This window comes from Bubalus kerabau, unplaced genomic scaffold (genome assembly GCF_029407905.1).
Source record: "Bubalus kerabau isolate K-KA32 ecotype Philippines breed swamp buffalo unplaced genomic scaffold, PCC_UOA_SB_1v2 scaffold_72, whole genome shotgun sequence".
NCBI lineage: Eukaryota > Metazoa > Chordata > Mammalia > Artiodactyla > Bovidae > Bubalus > Bubalus kerabau.
The window spans coordinates 346208-365253 of record NW_026577926.1 but is presented as its reverse complement, the minus strand read 5'-3'; the positions used below and the strand labels follow the sequence as shown (position 1 = coordinate 365253).

At 49.7% G+C, this 19046-nt stretch overlaps 1 protein-coding gene across 27 annotated transcripts in view; it reads right to left on the bottom strand.

Moving 5' to 3' along the window:
* Nucleotides 1-19046, bottom strand: part of LOC129641115 (uncharacterized) — a 94605-nt gene that overhangs the window by 5853 nt on the left and 69706 nt on the right. For 6 of the 27 annotated variants that reach the window (XR_008709065.1, XR_008709064.1, XM_055565897.1 and 3 more), the window contains exons 2-4: nt 15719-15773; nt 6543-6597; nt 6104-6293 (exon numbers count right to left, since the gene is read on the bottom strand). The exons of 6 other annotated variants lie outside the window; for them this stretch is intronic. Coding sequence is in view for 6 of the 21 variants with exons in the window: in XM_055565897.1 (XP_055421872.1) it covers nt 6104-6293; nt 6543-6597; nt 15719-15773 (300 nt within the window). In the remaining 15 variants the exon portion in view is untranslated. Of the gene's footprint in view, nt 1-6103; nt 6294-6542; nt 6598-11126; nt 11183-15279; nt 15470-15718; nt 15842-19046 lie in introns of all 27 variants that reach the window. 15 more of the 27 variants (XR_008709076.1, XR_008709075.1, XR_008709078.1 and 12 more) reach the window with 12 other exon arrangements.

The following is a 19046-nucleotide window of genomic DNA, read 5'->3' as shown; positions in this document are numbered from 1 at the left end:
TTTGCAAATAAAATGTTCCCCATAACTTCACAAAAAGTTGTTAGACTACATTCAGTAAAGTTGAATAATTTTCGATCAATTTACAATCATAGAAACTACTACAACTTACAATCCCAATCAATACATAAAAATCACTTGCATTTCTATAAACTAATAACAAACAGAAACAAACATTAAGAAAATCTCACTTATAATTGCACCCAAAAGAATAAAACATCTAGCAACAAACTTAATCAAGGACATAAAAGACCAGTAGTCAGAAAACTAGAAAGCACTGATAAAGAAACCAAAGAAAACACAAATAAACAGAAAACGACACCACGCTCAAACACTGGAACAAGAGGAATTCAAATGCCCATTTCAAACAAAGCCATCAACAAATACACTGACTGCCATCACAAAATGATATTCAATGGCCTTTTCACAGAAACAGAAATACTCCTACTAGTAGGCTGCTAATATTGAACAGGACCTTAAAGGGCCAAGAAGACTCTGAGAAAGAAGATCACTGCTGGAGATATCTTCCTCTCCGACTTCAAACTACAGCACGGCCCTGTAGTAACCACCACAGTGAGGAACTGGCAGGAACACAGACACAGGGACTCCAGGAAAGAAGAGAGAGCCCAGGAGTGAACCCACATGGACATGGTCAGTTCATGAAAATCAAACGAATGAGCCAAGAGGAAAGGACACTCTTCTGAAGAAACAGGGACAGGAAAACTGGCCAACTACTCAGAAGAACATCTGCGAAGGTCATCCTCTAGGCCATCGAACAGAAATCGAACTGAAAACCTGCCATTTGTACATGGAGCTCTCCCCACCCCCACCCCCACCCCCCGAGTGCTCTGAGATGGACCTCCGGTCAGCGCTCAGCTGGACACAGGAAACATCTACTTCGTCCTCATTTTCCCCTCTTGCAGCGTCTCCCTGCTGGCGGGCACTGAGGCAACCCCTCTCCTCTCAGCTGGGATGCAGCCCCATAACCCCAGAGCCCGAGTCCTGAGGGTCCTGAGGAGACAGAGCTCCCACCAGGGAAGAGTGGGCAGCCCCATGCTCACAGACCTCAGAGGGCTCACTCACAAGCAGCTCTGCTGTGAGCACTCAGACTGGAAGCCCAAACTGAAATGGAGCACAATGGCTCCATGACCCTCCTCAAAACACGGCTAAGGAACAGTCAGAGCCTGGATGGAATGCAGCCATAAAAAGGAACATATTTGAGTCCGCTCTAAGGAAGGGGATGAACCGAGAGCGTATTAAACAGGCAAGTCAGTCAGAAAGAGGAAAACATGGAATCGAGAAGGATGGGTCTGACGAATCTGTTCACATAGCAGCACCGGAGATGCAGACATAGAGGACAGACTTACGGACCAGGGTGGGGAATGGAGAGAGCAACATGGATGCATGTACACCAACATTTGTAAGTAGACAACCAGTGGGATTTGCTGTTAGGACTCAGGGAACTCAAACTGGGGCTCTGTAATAACCTAGAGAGGTGGGGATGGATGGGATGTGGGAGGGAGTTTCCAGAGCGAGGGGACACAAGTACGTCTATGGTTCGTTCGCGTGGATGTATGACAAATCAAACCGATATTGTAAAGCAGTGATCAATCAACTAGAAATAAATAACTGTTTATTAAAAAAAACGAAATGAACAGAAGCACAAACTTTGCAACTAACACCAGAATTCCATTTAAAAAACTATACAATTTGAGAAAACAACAAAAGCTCTCCATGACTTTTGGTCTGGTGATGAGTTCTAACACACAACAAAAAAGCAAAATTACCAAATAGGAATATACATTATTTCAAATATTGACTTTTACAATTTTATACATTGACCGTGTGAAGGACCTTATTCCAGAGAACCAAAAGACACTCTGTTAACTGAACCAGTGACCACCCAACCTTCCAGGCAAAATAGAAGAGAAAAGACCTGCATGAGTCATCTTACCACAGGAGGTCCTGGTAAGGAACAAGGAACTAACAAGCTCCCACCAACCAGGATTCTACAGAGGTCAACAAGAGGTCAGTAAGAGATGGCAGACTGCAGTCCAGAGGTCCTAGCGACTTCCATCTTGCAGCAGAGACCCAGCATAGTCCAAACGAATTCAATGTTGCAACAAATCAATAAACAAATAAAAGGACAGAAGTTCTTTGCACACATGACTGAGATTAGGGGTGAGGCAGTACATGTATGTGCCCGGAAAATCCTAAAGTATAAGAAAGGAAAGAAATTAAAGACAACTATCAAGCTGTCCAAACTGATAAAAACGAATGATTACACAGTTTTCTCTGTATACATTAGCAGATAATAATCTGAAAAGGAAATTAAAAAAATTCCCTTTCAATAATGTCAACATGAATACCACACTTTGCCATGGATGTAATGACGATGACAAGACCGGCACGCTGGAACTTATACACCCTGGCTGAAAACTATCCTGAATACATGGACAGATATTCCATAACGATGGAAAGACTTAGGATGGCAATCCCATGGAATGCATCTTCAATCTGAAATGAAGATTCGATATGAGTTGATCGCTCAGAGCTTTTGTGCCATCAACTGTTATTAAAGTATAAAAGAGATAGAGAAAGCTGCTGACTTAGACTTGAGGCGGGGTGTACGCCCTGCTGGGCTCTAGCCAGATATTCTACAGGCACTAGCAGTCAGCTCAGGAAAGAAAGGCACTGTCTCAGGGAATGGCACCAGGCCCCTCCCCCACGACATGCCTTGAGGTCACATTGGCCGCAGGTGAGTCCTCCGGGGCCAAAAACTGATTGACATGAATCTTGAAGAAAGGCAGTATTCCAGGCAACTATATCATTTCCTTAACATAGATGAGGAGAACAAGGTAGGGGGAAAACATACTGTTTTGTTCAAGTCGTTTCTGAGCCTATTGGGGGAACCGACCTGAAGCCAGAGTCCAGCGGAAATCCATAGGATATGTACATCGCTTAAGACAAACATTTCCTTAGGAACAAAGGCATTGCTTAGCTCAAGGTTTGTCTGCGAAATGCTTACACATCAGGAGATGGCTCCGAGTTGGGTTTCCACACACAAGAACATGCATGCAAAGGACAAGCCTGCACAGCCCATCTGCCCCCCTCCCCCACAGCCAGCAGCATTTCCAAGTGACCTCCTAAGGCCTTCCCCAAACTACAGGGGCACCTCTGGGTTTCCTGTTTCCCTCACTTCGAACACTTTTCTTTAAAAAAAAAAAAATCCCGCACACTTCTTGATAGAATGCCACAGTGGAAGGAAAACAGGCCTTCAATATTTAAACCTCCCTGTGCCAAACACTTGGAGCTTGGTTTGGTTTTGTTTTGTGTTGAATTACACCACCACATAATTTAAACTTGTTACAAGTTCTAATCATTCAGTTCCAAAATACCAAACTTTTATTGCACAAGGTCCCCTTGAAAAGGCCCACACAGCAGGACAGCCACAGATTCGGCCATGAAAGGGCAGCAAGATGCCCTCCCCCCTTCTTTGCTGCCTGGGCGGCCACCAGGGTTTGAAATCCATGCACCCTACTAAGTTTCTAGGGTGCAATTCGTGGACCCTTCCCTTTCCCATCCCAGCAGGTGCTCCAGGGCCCGCTGGCCTACAAAGTGCCAGAAGCAGGGCTGGGCCAGCCAGCCAAGATTCAGGGTTCTGTCCCTTGGACTTCCAGCGGACCCTAGGCTGCTTGGGAAACCCGCGCAGGCTCGGAGATTTTTCAGCAGAGGGGTGGAGCGGTAAAGGCCTTGACCCCAAAGGCGAGGCCTTTCTGCGACCGCCAGGTGGGGGAGCTCCGAGAATGTGCCAACAGAGGGCGGAATACGTGGTTCCCTGCTCCACGCAGTCCCAGTGCCCTGACCCGTGGTCCGCACCCCTCCGCTGCGCCCACTGGATGCCGATCCTTGGGGACCCAGGAGCGCACGAAATGGGCGTGCCCAGCCGCAATGGCGACCCCCGAGAGCACAACTGGGAAGCCCTCCCCCACCCCCGCCAGGAGCCGACCCCAGCCGAGACCGGACCCCGCCCCGCGCCGCCCGGGTTCGCCCCGCCCCTGCCGCTCTCCCTGAGGCTTCCTAGCCGCAGTGGCGACCACCGGGAGCACAACTGGGACCAAACCCCCACCCACAGTCATCGGAATCTCGACCCGCGAAGCCCGGGTTTACCCCGCCCAGGGTGCGCTCCCGGGGCATTTCCAGCCGCAGTGGCCACCTCCGAGAGCACAACTGGGAAGCCCTGCCCCACCCCCGCCAGGAGCCGACCCCTGCCCCGCGCCGCCCGGGTTCGCCCCGCCCCTGCCGCGCTCCCGGTGCCTTCCCAGCCGCAGTGAGGACCCCCGAGCGCACAACTGAGACCGCCCCCCACCCCCTCCCGACCGGAACCCCGACCCGCGCCGCCAGGGTTCGACCCACACCTGTCCCGGCACGCTGCCCACCTTCACCGGGGGCTCCCGGTGAGCCCCGCGCCCACTCCAGGTTCCAGGAGAGGCTCTGGCTACTGCCGCCAGTTCAAACACGAGGACAATACATCAACCCCACAGGGACGATCCAAGCTGTCTATGATTTAGGGATCAAACGAGGACTACAGAAAGGCAAGGTGACCTGACCTAGGAGGGCCATGAGAGTCTATAGAACCAGACAAAGTTGGTTACCAAGGAAACTTTTTTCCTTGGAACCTGGAAACCTGGTTCTTTGCATATGCAATGACCAACAATTAGCTTGTTACCCAAGCCTGCCTCGCTGCCACCCCCACCGCCACCCCCATCCCCCACTCCCCAGGAGACCGGCTCAAAGAAATATTTTAAATCTCAGGCAGAAAACTGGAAGATGTCTTGTCTGTCTCTCTGGATTTAGGTATGTGTCAGTGTGAGCCTTGTGGTTTTTGATAATATTGCTCAAGTTCTGAGTTCTGATTTCAATGGTCTCAAGACAAGGCAGCCCTTCCAAATCTAACTGCTGGAAATACAAGAAAACATTGACCTAAATGAACGTCCGAGTCCCGTGAACTGGGAACTAGTCAATATGAAATATCTAGTATTTTTGGTTTTGCTCCTCCACTATAGATATGTCTAAGAGTCAACAACATTAAGCACAACATGTTCATAGTGCCTAGGTTTCCTTTGAGGTAAAAATTGCTCTATTGTCATATCTCTCACAAGCCTGTCAGCAAGAAAGTACCTGGAAACGACAACAACAAAAGTAAAAAATGTAAATGTGATATGAGCTTTTAGACAAACCCTTAACAATAATTATACTCCAAAATATCTGCCTCTCATAGTCTTGATTGAAGGCAGAGGAGAAGGGGACGACATAGGATTAGATGTTTGGATGGCTTCACTGACTCGATGGACATGAGTTTGAGCAAGCCCCTGGAGTTGCTGAGGGACTCGGAAGCCTGGCATCCTGCAGGCCACCGGGTCCCAAAGAGTCAGACACGTCTGAGCAACTGAACTGAACTGAACTGAAAAACGTTTCTCCAGGTGTTTTGGTTCCCCGAGTTTCTATCCTTGGGCTAAACTAAGTGACGACAGTGTATTTCATAGCTAGGTCATTTCCAAAGTAATGAAAGTTCTGAAAGGACCTCCCTTTTACACAGAAACAAAAGAGATTTTTGACTCTCCATGAATCTTGTCTGGCACCATCCTGACATGTTAAATGTAAGAAAGCAATTGTTTTGTTTTGTTTTGTTCTATTCTTGGGGGTGGGGGAAGGGAGTGCGCTATATCGAACGCCAATATAAAAGTCAGTTCTTGGTTGCTGAAGTGAAATGTATGACTTGTTTTTATAAGAAGGTATGTGGAATGCATTGACACTTGAGGAAGGAAAACGAAGTAGTTCTGTCTTACAGGTGGAAGTTTCAGGATGGGAGAAACAAAGGAATGGGTACAGAATGGGATAAGGAGGTTGTAGCGAAAGTGGACCCCCAGAAAAGGGTTCTGTGCCTAGCAGAAGTTTTCTTGAGATGTGGAACTGCCTTTGCTAATGGAGTTTCAGTTTCTTTACCTCTTAAGTGATGTCTTCTAGGTTGACCTAGAACAGAAATCTTTGGTTAGCTTTGGCTAAGTGGAGAAGTAGTGTTTCACGGTGACATATGTGATCCTACCTGACTGTTCGCAACCCTTTTGATATCGATGCACTGCTTCTGCTACTGCTGCTGCTGCCGCCGCCGCAGCCGCTGCTAATTCGTTTCAGTCGTGTCCGACTCTGTGCGACCTCGTAGACGGCAGCCCACCAGGTCCCGCAGTCCCTGGGTTTCTCTAGGCAAGAACACTGGAGTGGGTTGCCATTTCCTCCTCCCATGCATGAAAGTGAAAATGAACGTGAAGTCGCTCAGTGGTGTCCGACTCTTGGCGACCCCATGGACTGCAGCCTACCAGGCTCCTCTGTCCGTGGGATTTTCCACGCAAGAGTACTGGAGTGGGGTGCCATTGCCTTCTCCCATATCTATGCACAAGCCTGCCTAAATAATTGACTTCTAGCTAGCTTTGGGATGCCAATGACCATCCACCCTTACCAGGCAACAGAGAAGAGAAAACACTTACCACAGGAGGTCCTGGTAAGCAACAAGGAACTAACAAGCTCCCTCCAAGCAGGATTCTGCAGAGGTCAACAAGAGGTCAGTAAGAGATGGCAGACTGCAGTCCAGAGGTCCTAGCGACTTCCATCTTGCAGCAGAGACCCAGCATAGTCCAAACGAATTCAATGTTGCAAAAAATAAGGACAGAAGTCTTTGAGCACATGACTGAGTTTAGGGGTGAGGTAGTACATGTATGTGCCTGGAAAATCTTAAATATGAGAAAGGAAAGAAATGAAAGAAACTATCAAGCTGTCCAAACTGATAAAAGCGAATGATTACACAGTTTTCTCTGTATACATTAGCAGATAATAATCTGAAAAGGAATTTTAAAAAATTCCCTTTCAATAATGTCCACATGAATACAACACTTTGCCATGTATTAACGATGATGACAAGACTGGCACACTGGAAATTATACACCCTGGCTGAAAACTATCCTGAATACATGGACAGATATTCCATAATGATGGAAAGACTTAAGATGGCAATCACATGGAATGCATCTTCAATCTGAAATAAATATTCGATATGGTTTGATCGCTCAGAGCTTTTGTGTCATCAATTGTTATTAAAGTATAAAAGAGATAGAGAAAGCTGCTGACTTAGTCTTGAGGCTGGATGTACACCCTGCTGGGTTCTAGCCAGGTATTCTACAGGCACTAGCAGTCAGCTAAGGAAAGAAAGGCACTGTCTCAGGTAATTGCAGCAGGCCCCTCCCCCACGATATGCCTTGAGATAACATTGGCAGCAGGTGAGTCATCCCGGGCCAAAATTTGATAGACCTGAATCTTGAAGAAAGGCAGTATTCAAGGCAAATATATCATTTCCTTAATATAGATAAGGAGAACAAGCTAGGAGGAAAACATACTGTTTTTTTCAAGTTGCTTCTGAGCCTTTTGGGGGAACCGACCTGAAGCCAGAGTCTAGCGGAAATACATAGGATATTTATATCACTTAAGACAAACATTTCCTCAGGAAAAAAAAAGCATTGCTTAGCTCAAGGTTTGTCTGCGAAATGCTTACACATCAGGAGATGGCTCGAGCTGGGTTTCCACACACAAGAACATGCATGCAAAGGACAAGCCTGCACAGCCAATCTGCCCCACCCCACAGCAAGCAGCATTTCCAAGTGACCTCCTTAGGCCTTCCCCAAACTACAGGGGCACCTCTGGGTTTCCTGTTTCCCTCACTTCAAACACTTTCCTTAAAAAAAAAAAAAAATCCCGCACACTTCTTGATAAATGCCACAGTGGAAGGAAAAAGGCCTTCAATATTAGGAACTCCATTGGAAAAACACTTGTAGCTTGGTTTTGTTTTAATTACACCACCACATAATTTAAACTTTTTACACGTTCTAATTATTCAGTTCCAAAACACCAAACTTTTCTTCCACAGGGTCCCCATGAAAAGGCCCACGCAGCAGGACAGCCACAGATTCTGACATGAAAGTGCAGCAAGGTACCCTCCCCCCTTCTTTGCTGCCTGGGCGGCCACCAGGGTTGGAAATCCATGCACCCTACTAAGTTTCTAGGGTGCAATTCGTGGACCCTTCCCTTTCCCATCCCAGCAGGTGCTCCAGGGCCCGCTGGCCTACAAAGTGCCAGAAGCAGGGCTGGGCCAGCCAGCCAAGATTCAGGGTTCTGTCCCTTGGACTTCCAGCGGACACTAGGCTGCTTGGGAAACCCGCGCAGACTCGGAGATTTTTCAGCAGAGGGGTGGAGCGGTAAAGGCCTTGACCCCAAAGGCGAGGCCTTTCTGCGACCGCCAGGTGGGGGAGCTCCGAGAATGTGCCAACAGAGGGCGGAATACGTGGTTCCCTGCTCCACGCAGTCCCAGTGCCCTGACCCGTGGTCCGCACCCCTCCGCTGCGCCCACTGGATGCCGATCCTTGGGGACCCAGGAGCGCACGAAATGGGCGTGCCCAGCCGCAATGGCGACCCCCGAGAGCACAACTGGGAAGCCCTCCCCCACCCCCGCCAGGAGCCGACCCCAGCCGAGACCGGACCCCGCCCCGCGCCGCCCGGGTCCGCCCCGCCCCTGCCGCTTTCCCTGAGGCTTCCTAGCCGCAGTGGAGACCCCCGGGAGCACAACTGGGACCAAACCCCCACCCACAGCCATCGGAATCTCGACCCGCGAAGCCCGGGTTTACCCCGCCCAGGGTGCGCTCCCGGGGCATTTCCAGCCGCAGTGGCCACCTCCGAGAGCACAACTGGGAAGCCCTGCCCCACCCCCGCCAGGAGCCGACCCCTGCCCCGCGCCGCCCGGGTTCGCCCCGCCCCTGCCGCGCTCCCGGTGCCTTCCCAGCCGCAGCGAGGACCCCCGAGCGCACAACTGAGACCGCCCCCCACCCCCTCCCGACCGGAACCCCGACCCGCGCCGCCAGGGTTCGACCCACACCTGTCCCGGCACGCTGCCCACCTTCACCGGGGGCTCCCGGTGAGCCCCGCGCCCACTCCAGGTTCCAGGAGAGGCTCTGGCTACTGCCGCCAGTTCAAACACGAGGACAATACATCCACCCCACAGGGACGATCCAAGCTGTCTATGATTTAGGGATCAAACGAGGACTACAGAAAGGCAAGGTGACCTGACCTAGGAGGGCCATGAGAGTCTATAGAACCAGACAAAGTTGGTTACCAAGGAAACTTTTTTCCTTGGAACCCGGAAACCTGGTTCTTTGCATATGCAATGACCAACAATTAGCTTGTTACCCAAGCCTGCCTCGCTGCCACCCCCACCGCCACCCCCATCCCCCACTCCCCAGGAGACCGGCTCAAAGAAATATTTTAAATCTCAGGCGGAAAACTGGAAGATGTCTTGTCTGTCTCTCTGGATTTAGGTATGTGTCAGTGTGAGCCTTGTGGTTTTTGATAATATTGCTCAAGTTCTGAGTTCTGATTTCAATGGTCTCAAGACAAGGCAGCCCTTCCAAATCAAACTCCTGGGAATACAAGAAAACATTGACCTAAATGGAAGTCAGAGTCCCGTGAGCTGGGAACTAGTCAATACGAAATATCTAGTATTTTTGGTTTTGCTCCTCCACTCTAGACATGTCTAAGAGTCAACAACATTAAGCACAACCTGTTCATAGTGCCTAGGTTTCTTTTGAGGTCAAAATTGCTCTATTGTTATACCCGTCACAAGCTCGTTCGTCAGCAAGAAAGTACCTGGAAACGACAACAACAAAAGTAAAAAATGTAAATGTGATATGAGCTTTTAGACAAACCCTTAACAATAACTATACTCTAAAATATCTGCCTCTCATAGTCTTGATTGAAGGCAGAGGAGAAGGGGACGACAGAGGATCAGATGGTTAGATGGCATCACTGACTCGATGGACATGAGTTTGAGCAAGCCCCTGGAGTTGGTGACGGACACGGAAGCCTGGCGTCCTGCAGGCCACGGGGTCCCAAAGAGTCAGACACGACTGAGCAACTGAACTGAACTGAACTGATCTGACAAACGTTTCTCCAGGTGTTTTTGGTCCCCGAGTTCCGATCCTTGTGCTAAACTAAGTAACGACAGTGTATTCAATAGCTAGGTCATGTCCAAAGAAATGAAAGTTCTGAAACATTCACGACTTGAAAGGACCTCCCTTTTACACAGAAAAAAAAGAGATTTTTGACTCTCCATGAATAGTGTCTGGCAACATCCTGACATGTTAAATGTAAGAAAGCAATTGTTTTGTTTTGTTCTGTACTGTTCTTGGCGGTGGGGGGGAAGGGGGGCGCGCGCTATAGCGAATGCCAGTATAAAAGTCAGTTCTTGGTTGCTGAAGGGAAATGTATGACTTGTTATTACACGAAGGTATGTGCAATGCAATGGCACTTGAGGAAGGAAAACGAAGTAGTTCGGTCTTCCATGTGGCAGTTTCAGGATGGGAGAAGCAAAGGAATGGGTACAGAATGGGATAAGGAGGTTGTAGGGAAAGTGGACCCCCAGGAAAGAGTTCTGTGCCTAGCACGAGTTTTCTTGAGAGGTTGAACTGCCTTTGCTAATGGAGTTTCAGTTTCTTTACCTCGTAAGTGATCTCTTCTAGGTTGACCTAGGACAGAAATCTTTGGTTAGCTTTGGCTACGTGGAGAAGTAGTGTTTCACGGTGACATATGTGATCCTACCTGACTGTTCTCAACCTTTTTGATATCGATGCACTGCTTCTGCTGCTGCTGCCGCCGCCGCTGCTGCTGCTAAGTCGTTTCAGTCGTGTCCGACTCTGTGCGACCCCGTAGACGGCAGCCCACCAGGCCCCGCAGTTCCTGGGGTTCTCTAGGCAAGAACACTGGAGTGGGTGGCCATTTCCTCCTCCCATGCATGAAAGTGAAAAGTGAACGTGAAGTCGCTCAGTGGTGTCCGACTCTTAGCGACCCCATGGACTGCAGCCTACCAGGCTCCTCTGTCCGTGGGATTTTCCACGCAAGAGTCCTGGAGTGGGGTGCCATTGCCTTCTCCCATATCTATGCGCAAGCCTGCCTAAATCACTGACTTCTAGCTAGCTTTGGGATGCCAATGACCATCCACCCTTACCAGGCAACAGAGAAGAGAAACCACTTACCACAGGAGGTCCTGGTAAAGGAACAAGGAACTAACAAGCTCCCACCAACCAGGATTCTGCAGAGGTCAACAAGAGGTCAGTAAGAGATGGCAGACTGCAGTCCAGAGGTCCTAGCGACTTCCATCTTGCAGCAGAGAAGCCAGCATAGTCCAAACGAATTCAATGTTGCAACAAATAAATAAACAAATAAAAGGACAGAAGTTCTTTGCACACATGACTGAGATTAGGGGTGAGGCAGTACATGTATGTGCCCGGAAACTCTTAAAGCATAAGAAAGGAAAGAAATTAAAGACAACTCTCAAGCTGTCCAAACTGATAAAAACGAATGATTACACAGTTTTATCTGTATATATTAGCAGATAATAATCTGAAAAGGAAATTTAAAAAATTCCCTTTCAATAATGTCAACATGAATACAACACTTTGCCATGGATGTACTGACGATGACAAGACTGGCACGCTGGAACTTATACACCCTGGCTGAAAACTGTCCTGAATACATGGACAGATATTCCATAACGATGGAAAGACAGGATGGCAATCCCATGGAATGCATCTTCAATCTGAAATGAAGATTCGATATGATTTGATCGCTCAGAGCTTTTGTGCCATCAACTGTTATTAAAGTATGAAAGAGATAGAGAAAGCTGCTGACTTAGACTTGAGGCGGGGTGTACGCCCTGCTGGGCTCTAGCCAGATATTCTACAGGCACTAGCAGTCAGCTCAGGAAAGAAAGGCACTGTCTCAGGGAATGGCACCAGGCCCCTCCCCCACGACATGCCTTGAGGTCACATTGGCAGCAGGTGAGTCCTCCGGGGCCAAAAACTGATTGACATGAATCTTGAAGAAAGGCAGTATTCCAGGCAACTATATCATTTCCTTAACATAGATGAGGAGAACAAGGTAGGGGGAAAACATACTGTTTTGTTCAAGTCGTTTCTGAGCCTATTGGGGGAACCGACCTGAAGCCAGAGTCCAGCGGAAATCCATAGGATATGTACATCGCTTAAGACAAATATTTCCTTAGGAACAAAGGCATTGCTTAGCTCAAGGTTTGTCTGCGAAATGCTTACACATCAGGAGATGGCTCCGAGTTGGGTTTCCACACACAAGAACATGCATGCAAAGGACAAGCCTGCACAGCCCATCTGCCCCCCTCCCCCACAGCCAGCAGCATTTCCAAGTGACCTCCTAAGGCCTTCCCCAAACTACAGGGGCACCTCTGGGTTTCCTGTTTCCCTCACTTCGAACACTTTTCTTTAAAAAAAAAAAAAATCCCGCACACTTCTTGATAGAATGCCACAGTGGAAGGAAAACAGGCCTTCAATATTTAAACCTCCCTGTGCCAAACACTTGGAGCTTGGTTTGGTTTTGTTTTGTGTTGAATTACACCACCACATAATTTAAACTTGTTACAAGTTCTAATCATTCAGTTCCAAAATACCAAACTTTTATTGCACAAGGTCCCCTTGAAAAGGCCCACACAGCAGGACAGCCACAGATTCGGCCATGAAAGGGCAGCAAGATGCCCTCCCCCCTTCTTTGCTGCCTGGGCGGCCACCAGGGTTTGAAATCCATGCACCCTACTAAGTTTCTAGGGTGCAATTCGTGGACCCTTCCCTTTCCCCTCCCAGCAGGTGCTCCAGGGCCCGCTGGCCTACAAAGTGCCAGAAGCAGGGCTGGGCCAGCCAGCCAAGATTCAGGGTTCTGTCCCTTGGACTTCCAGCGGACACTAGGCTGCTTGGGAAACCCGCGCAGACTCGGAGATTTTTCAGCAGAGGGGTGGAGCGGTAAAGGCCTTGACCCCAAAGGCGAGGCCTTTCTGCGACCGCCAGGTGGGGGAGCTCCGAGAATGTGCCAACAGAGGGCGGAATACGTGGTTCCCTGCTCCACGCAGTCCCAGTGCCCTGACCCGTGGTCCGCACCCCTCCGCTGCGCCCACTGGATGCCGATCCTTGGGGACCCAGGAGCGCACGAAATGGGCGTGCCCAGCCGCAATGGCGACCCCCGAGAGCACAACTGGGAAGCCCTCCCCCACCCCCGCCAGGAGCCGACCCCAGCCGAGACCGGACCCCGCCCCGCGCCGCCCGGGTTCGCCCCGCCCCTGCCGCTCTCCCTGAGGCTTCCTAGCCGCAGTGGCGACCACCGGGAGCACAACTGGGACCAAACCCCCACCCACAGTCATCGGAATCTCGACCCGCGAAGCCCGGGTTTACCCCGCCCAGGGTGCGCTCCCGGGGCATTTCCAGCCGCAGTGGCCACCTCCGAGAGCACAACTGGGAAGCCCTGCCCCACCCCCGCCAGGAGCCGACCCCTGCCCCGCGCCGCCCGGGTTCGCCCCGCCCCTGCCGCGCTCCCGGTGCCTTCCCAGCCGCAGTGAGGACCCCCGAGCGCACAACTGAGACCGCCCCCCACCCCCTCCCGACTGGAACCCCGACCCGCGCCGCCAGGGTTCGACCCACACCTGTCCCGGCACGCTGCCCACCTTCACCGGGGGCTCCCGGTGAGCCCCGCGCCCACTCCAGGTTCCAGGAGAGGCTCTGGCTACTGCCGCCAGTTCAAACACGAGGACAATACATCAACCCCACAGGGACGATCCAAGCTGTCTATGATTTAGGGATCAAACGAGGACTACAGAAAGGCAAGGTGACCTGACCTAGGAGGGCCATGAGAGTCTATAGAACCAGACAAAGTTGGTTACCAAGGAAACTTTTTTCCTTGGAACCTGGAAACCTGGTTCTTTGCATATGCAATGACCAACAATTAGCTTGTTACCCAAGCCTGCCTCGCTGCCACCCCCACCGCCACCCCCATCCCCCACTCCCCAGGAGACCGGCTCAAAGAAATATTTTAAATCTCAGGCAGAAAACTGGAAGATGTCTTGTCTGTCTCTCTGGATTTAGGTATGTGTCAGTGTGAGCCTTGTGGTTTTTGATAATATTGCTCAAGTTCTGAGTTCTGATTTCAATGGTCTCAAGACAAGGCAGCCCTTCCAAATCTAACTGCTGGAAATACAAGAAAACATTGACCTAAATGAACGTCCGAGTCCCGTGAACTGGGAACTAGTCAATATGAAATATCTAGTATTTTTGGTTTTGCTCCTCCACTATAGATATGTCTAAGAGTCAACAACATTAAGCACAACATGTTCATAGTGCCTAGGTTTCCTTTGAGGTAAAAATTGCTCTATTGTCATATCTCTCACAAGCCTGTCAGCAAGAAAGTACCTGGAAACGACAACAACAAAAGTAAAAAATGTAAATGTGATATGAGCTTTTAGACAAACCCTTAACAATAATTATACTCCAAAATATCTGCCTCTCATAGTCTTGATTGAAGGCAGAGGAGAAGGGGACGACATAGGATTAGATGTTTGGATGGCTTCACTGACTCGATGGACATGAGTTTGAGCAAGCCCCTGGAGTTGCTGAGGGACTCGGAAGCCTGGCATCCTGCAGGCCACCGGGTCCCAAAGAGTCAGACACGTCTGAGCAACTGAACTGAACTGAACTGAAAAACGTTTCTCCAGGTGTTTTGGTTCCCCGAGTTTCTATCCTTGGGCTAAACTAAGTGACGACAGTGTATTTCATAGCTAGGTCATTTCCAAAGTAATGAAAGTTCTGAAAGGACCTCCCTTTTACACAGAAACAAAAGAGATTTTTGACTCTCCATGAATCTTGTCTGGCACCATCCTGACATGTTAAATGTAAGAAAGCAATTGTTTTGTTTTGTTTTGTTCTATTCTTGGGGGTGGGGGAAGGGAGTGCGCTATATCGAACGCCAATATAAAAGTCAGTTCTTGGTTGCTGAAGTGAAATGTATGACTTGTTTTTATAAGAAGGTATGTGGAATGCATTGACACTTGAGGAAGGAAAACGAAGTAGTTCTGTCTTACAGGTGGAAGTTTCAGGATGGGAGAAGCAAAGGAATGGGTACAGAATGGGATAAGGAGGTTGTAGCGAAAGTGGACCCCCAGAAAAGGGTTCTGTGCCTAGCAGAAGTTTTCTTGAGATGTGGAACTGCCTTTGCTAATGGAGTTTCAGTTTCTTTACCTCTTAAGTGATGTCTTCTAGGTTGACCTAGAACAGAAATCTTTGGTTAGCTTTGGCTAAGTGGAGAAGTAGTGTTTCACGGTGACATATGTGATCCTACCTGACTGTTCGCAACCCTTTTGATATCGATGCACTGCTTCTGCTACTGCTGCTGCTGCCGCCGCCGCAGCCGCTGCTAATTCGTTTCAGTCGTGTCCGACTCTGTGCGACCTCGTAGACGGCAGCCCACCAGGTCCCGCAGTCCCTGGGTTTCTCTAGGCAAGAACACTGGAGTGGGTTGCCATTTCCTCCTCCCATGCATGAAAGTGAAAATGAACGTGAAGTCGCTCAGTGGTGTCCGACTCTTGGCGACCCCATGGACTGCAGCCTACCAGGCTCCTCTGTCCGTGGGATTTTCCACGCAAGAGTACTGGAGTGGGGTGCCATTGCCTTCTCCCATATCTATGCACAAGCCTGCCTAAATAATTGACTTCTAGCTAGCTTTGGGATGCCAATGACCATCCACCCTTACCAGGCAACAGAGAAGAGAAAACACTTACCACAGGAGGTCCTGGTAAGCAACAAGGAACTAACAAGCTCCCTCCAAGCAGGATTCTGCAGAGGTCAACAAGAGGTCAGTAAGAGATGGCAGACTGCAGTCCAGAGGTCCTAGCGACTTCCATCTTGCAGCAGAGACCCAGCATAGTCCAAACGAATTCAATGTTGCAAAAAATAAGGACAGAAGTCTTTGAGCACATGACTGAGTTTAGGGGTGAGGTAGTACATGTATGTGCCTGGAAAATCTTAAATATGAGAAAGGAAAGAAATGAAAGAAACTATCAAGCTGTCCAAACTGATAAAAGCGAATGATTACACAGTTTTCTCTGTATACATTAGCAGATAATAATCTGAAAAGGAATTTTAAAAAATTCCCTTTCAATAATGTCCACATGAATACAACACTTTGCCATGTATTAACGATGATGACAAGACTGGCACACTGGAAATTATACACCCTGGCTGAAAACTATCCTGAATACATGGACAGATATTCCATAATGATGGAAAGACTTAAGATGGCAATCACATGGAATGCATCTTCAATCTGAAATAAATATTCGATATGGTTTGATCGCTCAGAGCTTTTGTGTCATCAATTGTTATTAAAGTATAAAAGAGATAGAGAAAGCTGCTGACTTAGTCTTGAGGCTGGATGTACACCCTGCTGGGTTCTAGCCAGGTATTCTACAGGCACTAGCAGTCAGCTAAGGAAAGAAAGGCACTGTCTCAGGTAATTGCAGCAGGCCCCTCCCCCACGATATGCCTTGAGATAACATTGGCAGCAGGTGAGTCATCCCGGGCCAAAATTTGATAGACCTGAATCTTGAAGAAAGGCAGTATTCAAGGCAAATATATCATTTCCTTAATATAGATAAGGAGAACAAGCTAGGAGGAAAACATACTGTTTTTTTCAAGTTGCTTCTGAGCCTTTTGGGGGAACCGACCTGAAGCCAGAGTCTAGCGGAAATACATAGGATATTTATATCACTTAAGACAAACATTTCCTCAGGAAAAAAAAAGCATTGCTTAGCTCAAGGTTTGTCTGCGAAATGCTTACACATCAGGAGATGGCTCGAGCTGGGTTTCCACACACAAGAACATGCATGCAAAGGACAAGCCTGCACAGCCAATCTGCCCCACCCCACAGCAAGCAGCATTTCCAAGTGACCTCCTTAGGCCTTCCCCAAACTACAGGGGCACCTCTGGGTTTCCTGTTTCCCTCACTTCAAACACTTTCCTTAAAAAAAAAAAAAAATCCCGCACACTTCTTGATAAATGCCACAGTGGAAGGAAAAAGGCCTTCAATATTAGGAACTCCATTGGAAAAACACTTGTAGCTTGGTTTTGTTTTAATTACACCACCACATAATTTAAACTTTTTACACGTTCTAATTATTCAGTTCCAAAACACCAAACTTTTCTTCCACAGGGTCCCCATGAAAAGGCCCACGCAGCAGGACAGCCACAGATTCTGACATGAAAGTGCAGCAAGGTACCCTCCCCCCTTCTTTGCTGCCTGGGCGGCCACCAGGGTTGGAAATCCATGCACCCTACTAAGTTTCTAGGGTGCAATTCGTGGACCCTTCCCTTTCCCATCCCAGCAGGTGCTCCAGGGCCCGCTGGCCTACAAAGTGCCAGAAGCAGGGCTGGGCCAGCCAGCCAAGATTCAGGGTTCTGTCCCTTGGACTTCCAGCGGACACTAGGCTGCTTGGGAAACCCGCGCAGACTCGGAGATTTTTCAGCAGAGGGGTGGAGCGGTAAAGGCCTTGACCCCAAAGGCGAGGCCTTTCTGCGACCGCCAGGTGGGGGAGCTCCGAGAATGTGCCAACAGAGGGCGGAATACGTGGTTCCCTGCTCCACGCAGTCCCAGTGCCCTGACCCGTGGTCCGCACCCCTCCGCTGCGCCCACTGGATGCCGATCCTTGGGCACCCAGGAGCGCACGAAATGGGCGTGCCCAGCCGCAATGGCGACCCCCGAGAGCACAACTGGGAAGCCCTCCCCCACCCCCGCCAGGAGCCGACCCCAGCCGAGACCGGACCCCGCCCCGCGCCGCCCGGGTCCGCCCCGCCCCTGCCGCTCTCCCTGAGGCTTCCTAGCCGCAGTGGAGACCCCCGGGAGCACAACTGGGACCAAACCCCCACCCACAGCCATCGGAATCTCGACCCGCGAAGCCCGGGTTTACCCCGCCCAGGGTGCGCTCCCGGGGCATTTCCAGCCGCAGTGGCCACCTCCGAGAGCACAACTGGGAAGCCCTGCCCCACCCCCGCCAGGAGCCGACCCCTGCCCCGCGCCGCCCGGGTTCGCCCCGCCCCTGCCGCGCTCCCGGTGCCTTCCCAGCCGCAGCGAGGACCCCCGAGCGCACAACTGAGACCGCCCCCCACCCCCTCCCGACCGGAACCCCGACCCGCGCCGCCAGGGTTCGACCCACACCTGTCCCGGCATGCTGCCCACCTTCACCGGGGGCTCCCGGTGAGCCCCGCGCCCACTCCAGGTTCCAGGAGAGGCTCTGGCTACTGCCGCCAGTTCAAACACGAGGACAATACATCCACCCCACAGGGACAATCCAAGCTGTCTATGATTTAGGGATCAAACGAGGACTACAGAAAGGCAAGGTGACCTGACCAAGAGGGCCATGAGAGTCTATAGAACCAGACAAAGTTGGTTACCAAGGAAACTTTTTTCCTTGGAACCTGGAAACCTGGTTCTTTGCATATGCAATGACCAACAATTAGCTTGTTACCCAAGCCTGCCTCGCTGCCACCCCCACCGCCACCCCCATCCCCCACTCCCCAGGAGACCGGCTCAAAGAAATATTTTAAATCTCATGCAGAAAACTGGAAGATGTCTTGTCTGTCTCTCTGGATTTAGGTATGTGTCAGTGTGAGCCTTGTGGTTTTTGATAATATTGCTCAAGTTCTGAGTTCTGATTTCAATGGTCTCAAGACAAGGCAGCGCTTCCAAATCAAACTGCTGGAAATACAAGAAAACATTGACCTAAATGAACGTCCGAGTCCCGTGAACTGGGAACTAGTCAATATGAAATATCTAGTATTTTTGGTTTTGCTCCTCCACTATAGATATGTCTAAGAGTCAACAACATTAAGCACAACATGTTCATAGTGCCTAGGTTTCCTTTGAGGTAAAAATTGCTCTATTGTCATATCTCTCACAAGCCTGTCAGCAAGAAAGTACCTGGAAACGACAACAACAAAAGTAAAAAATGTAAATGTGATATGAGCTTTTAGACAAACCCTTAACAATAATTATACTCCAAAATATCTGCCTCTCATAGTCTTGATTGAAGGCAGAGGAGAAGGGGACGACAT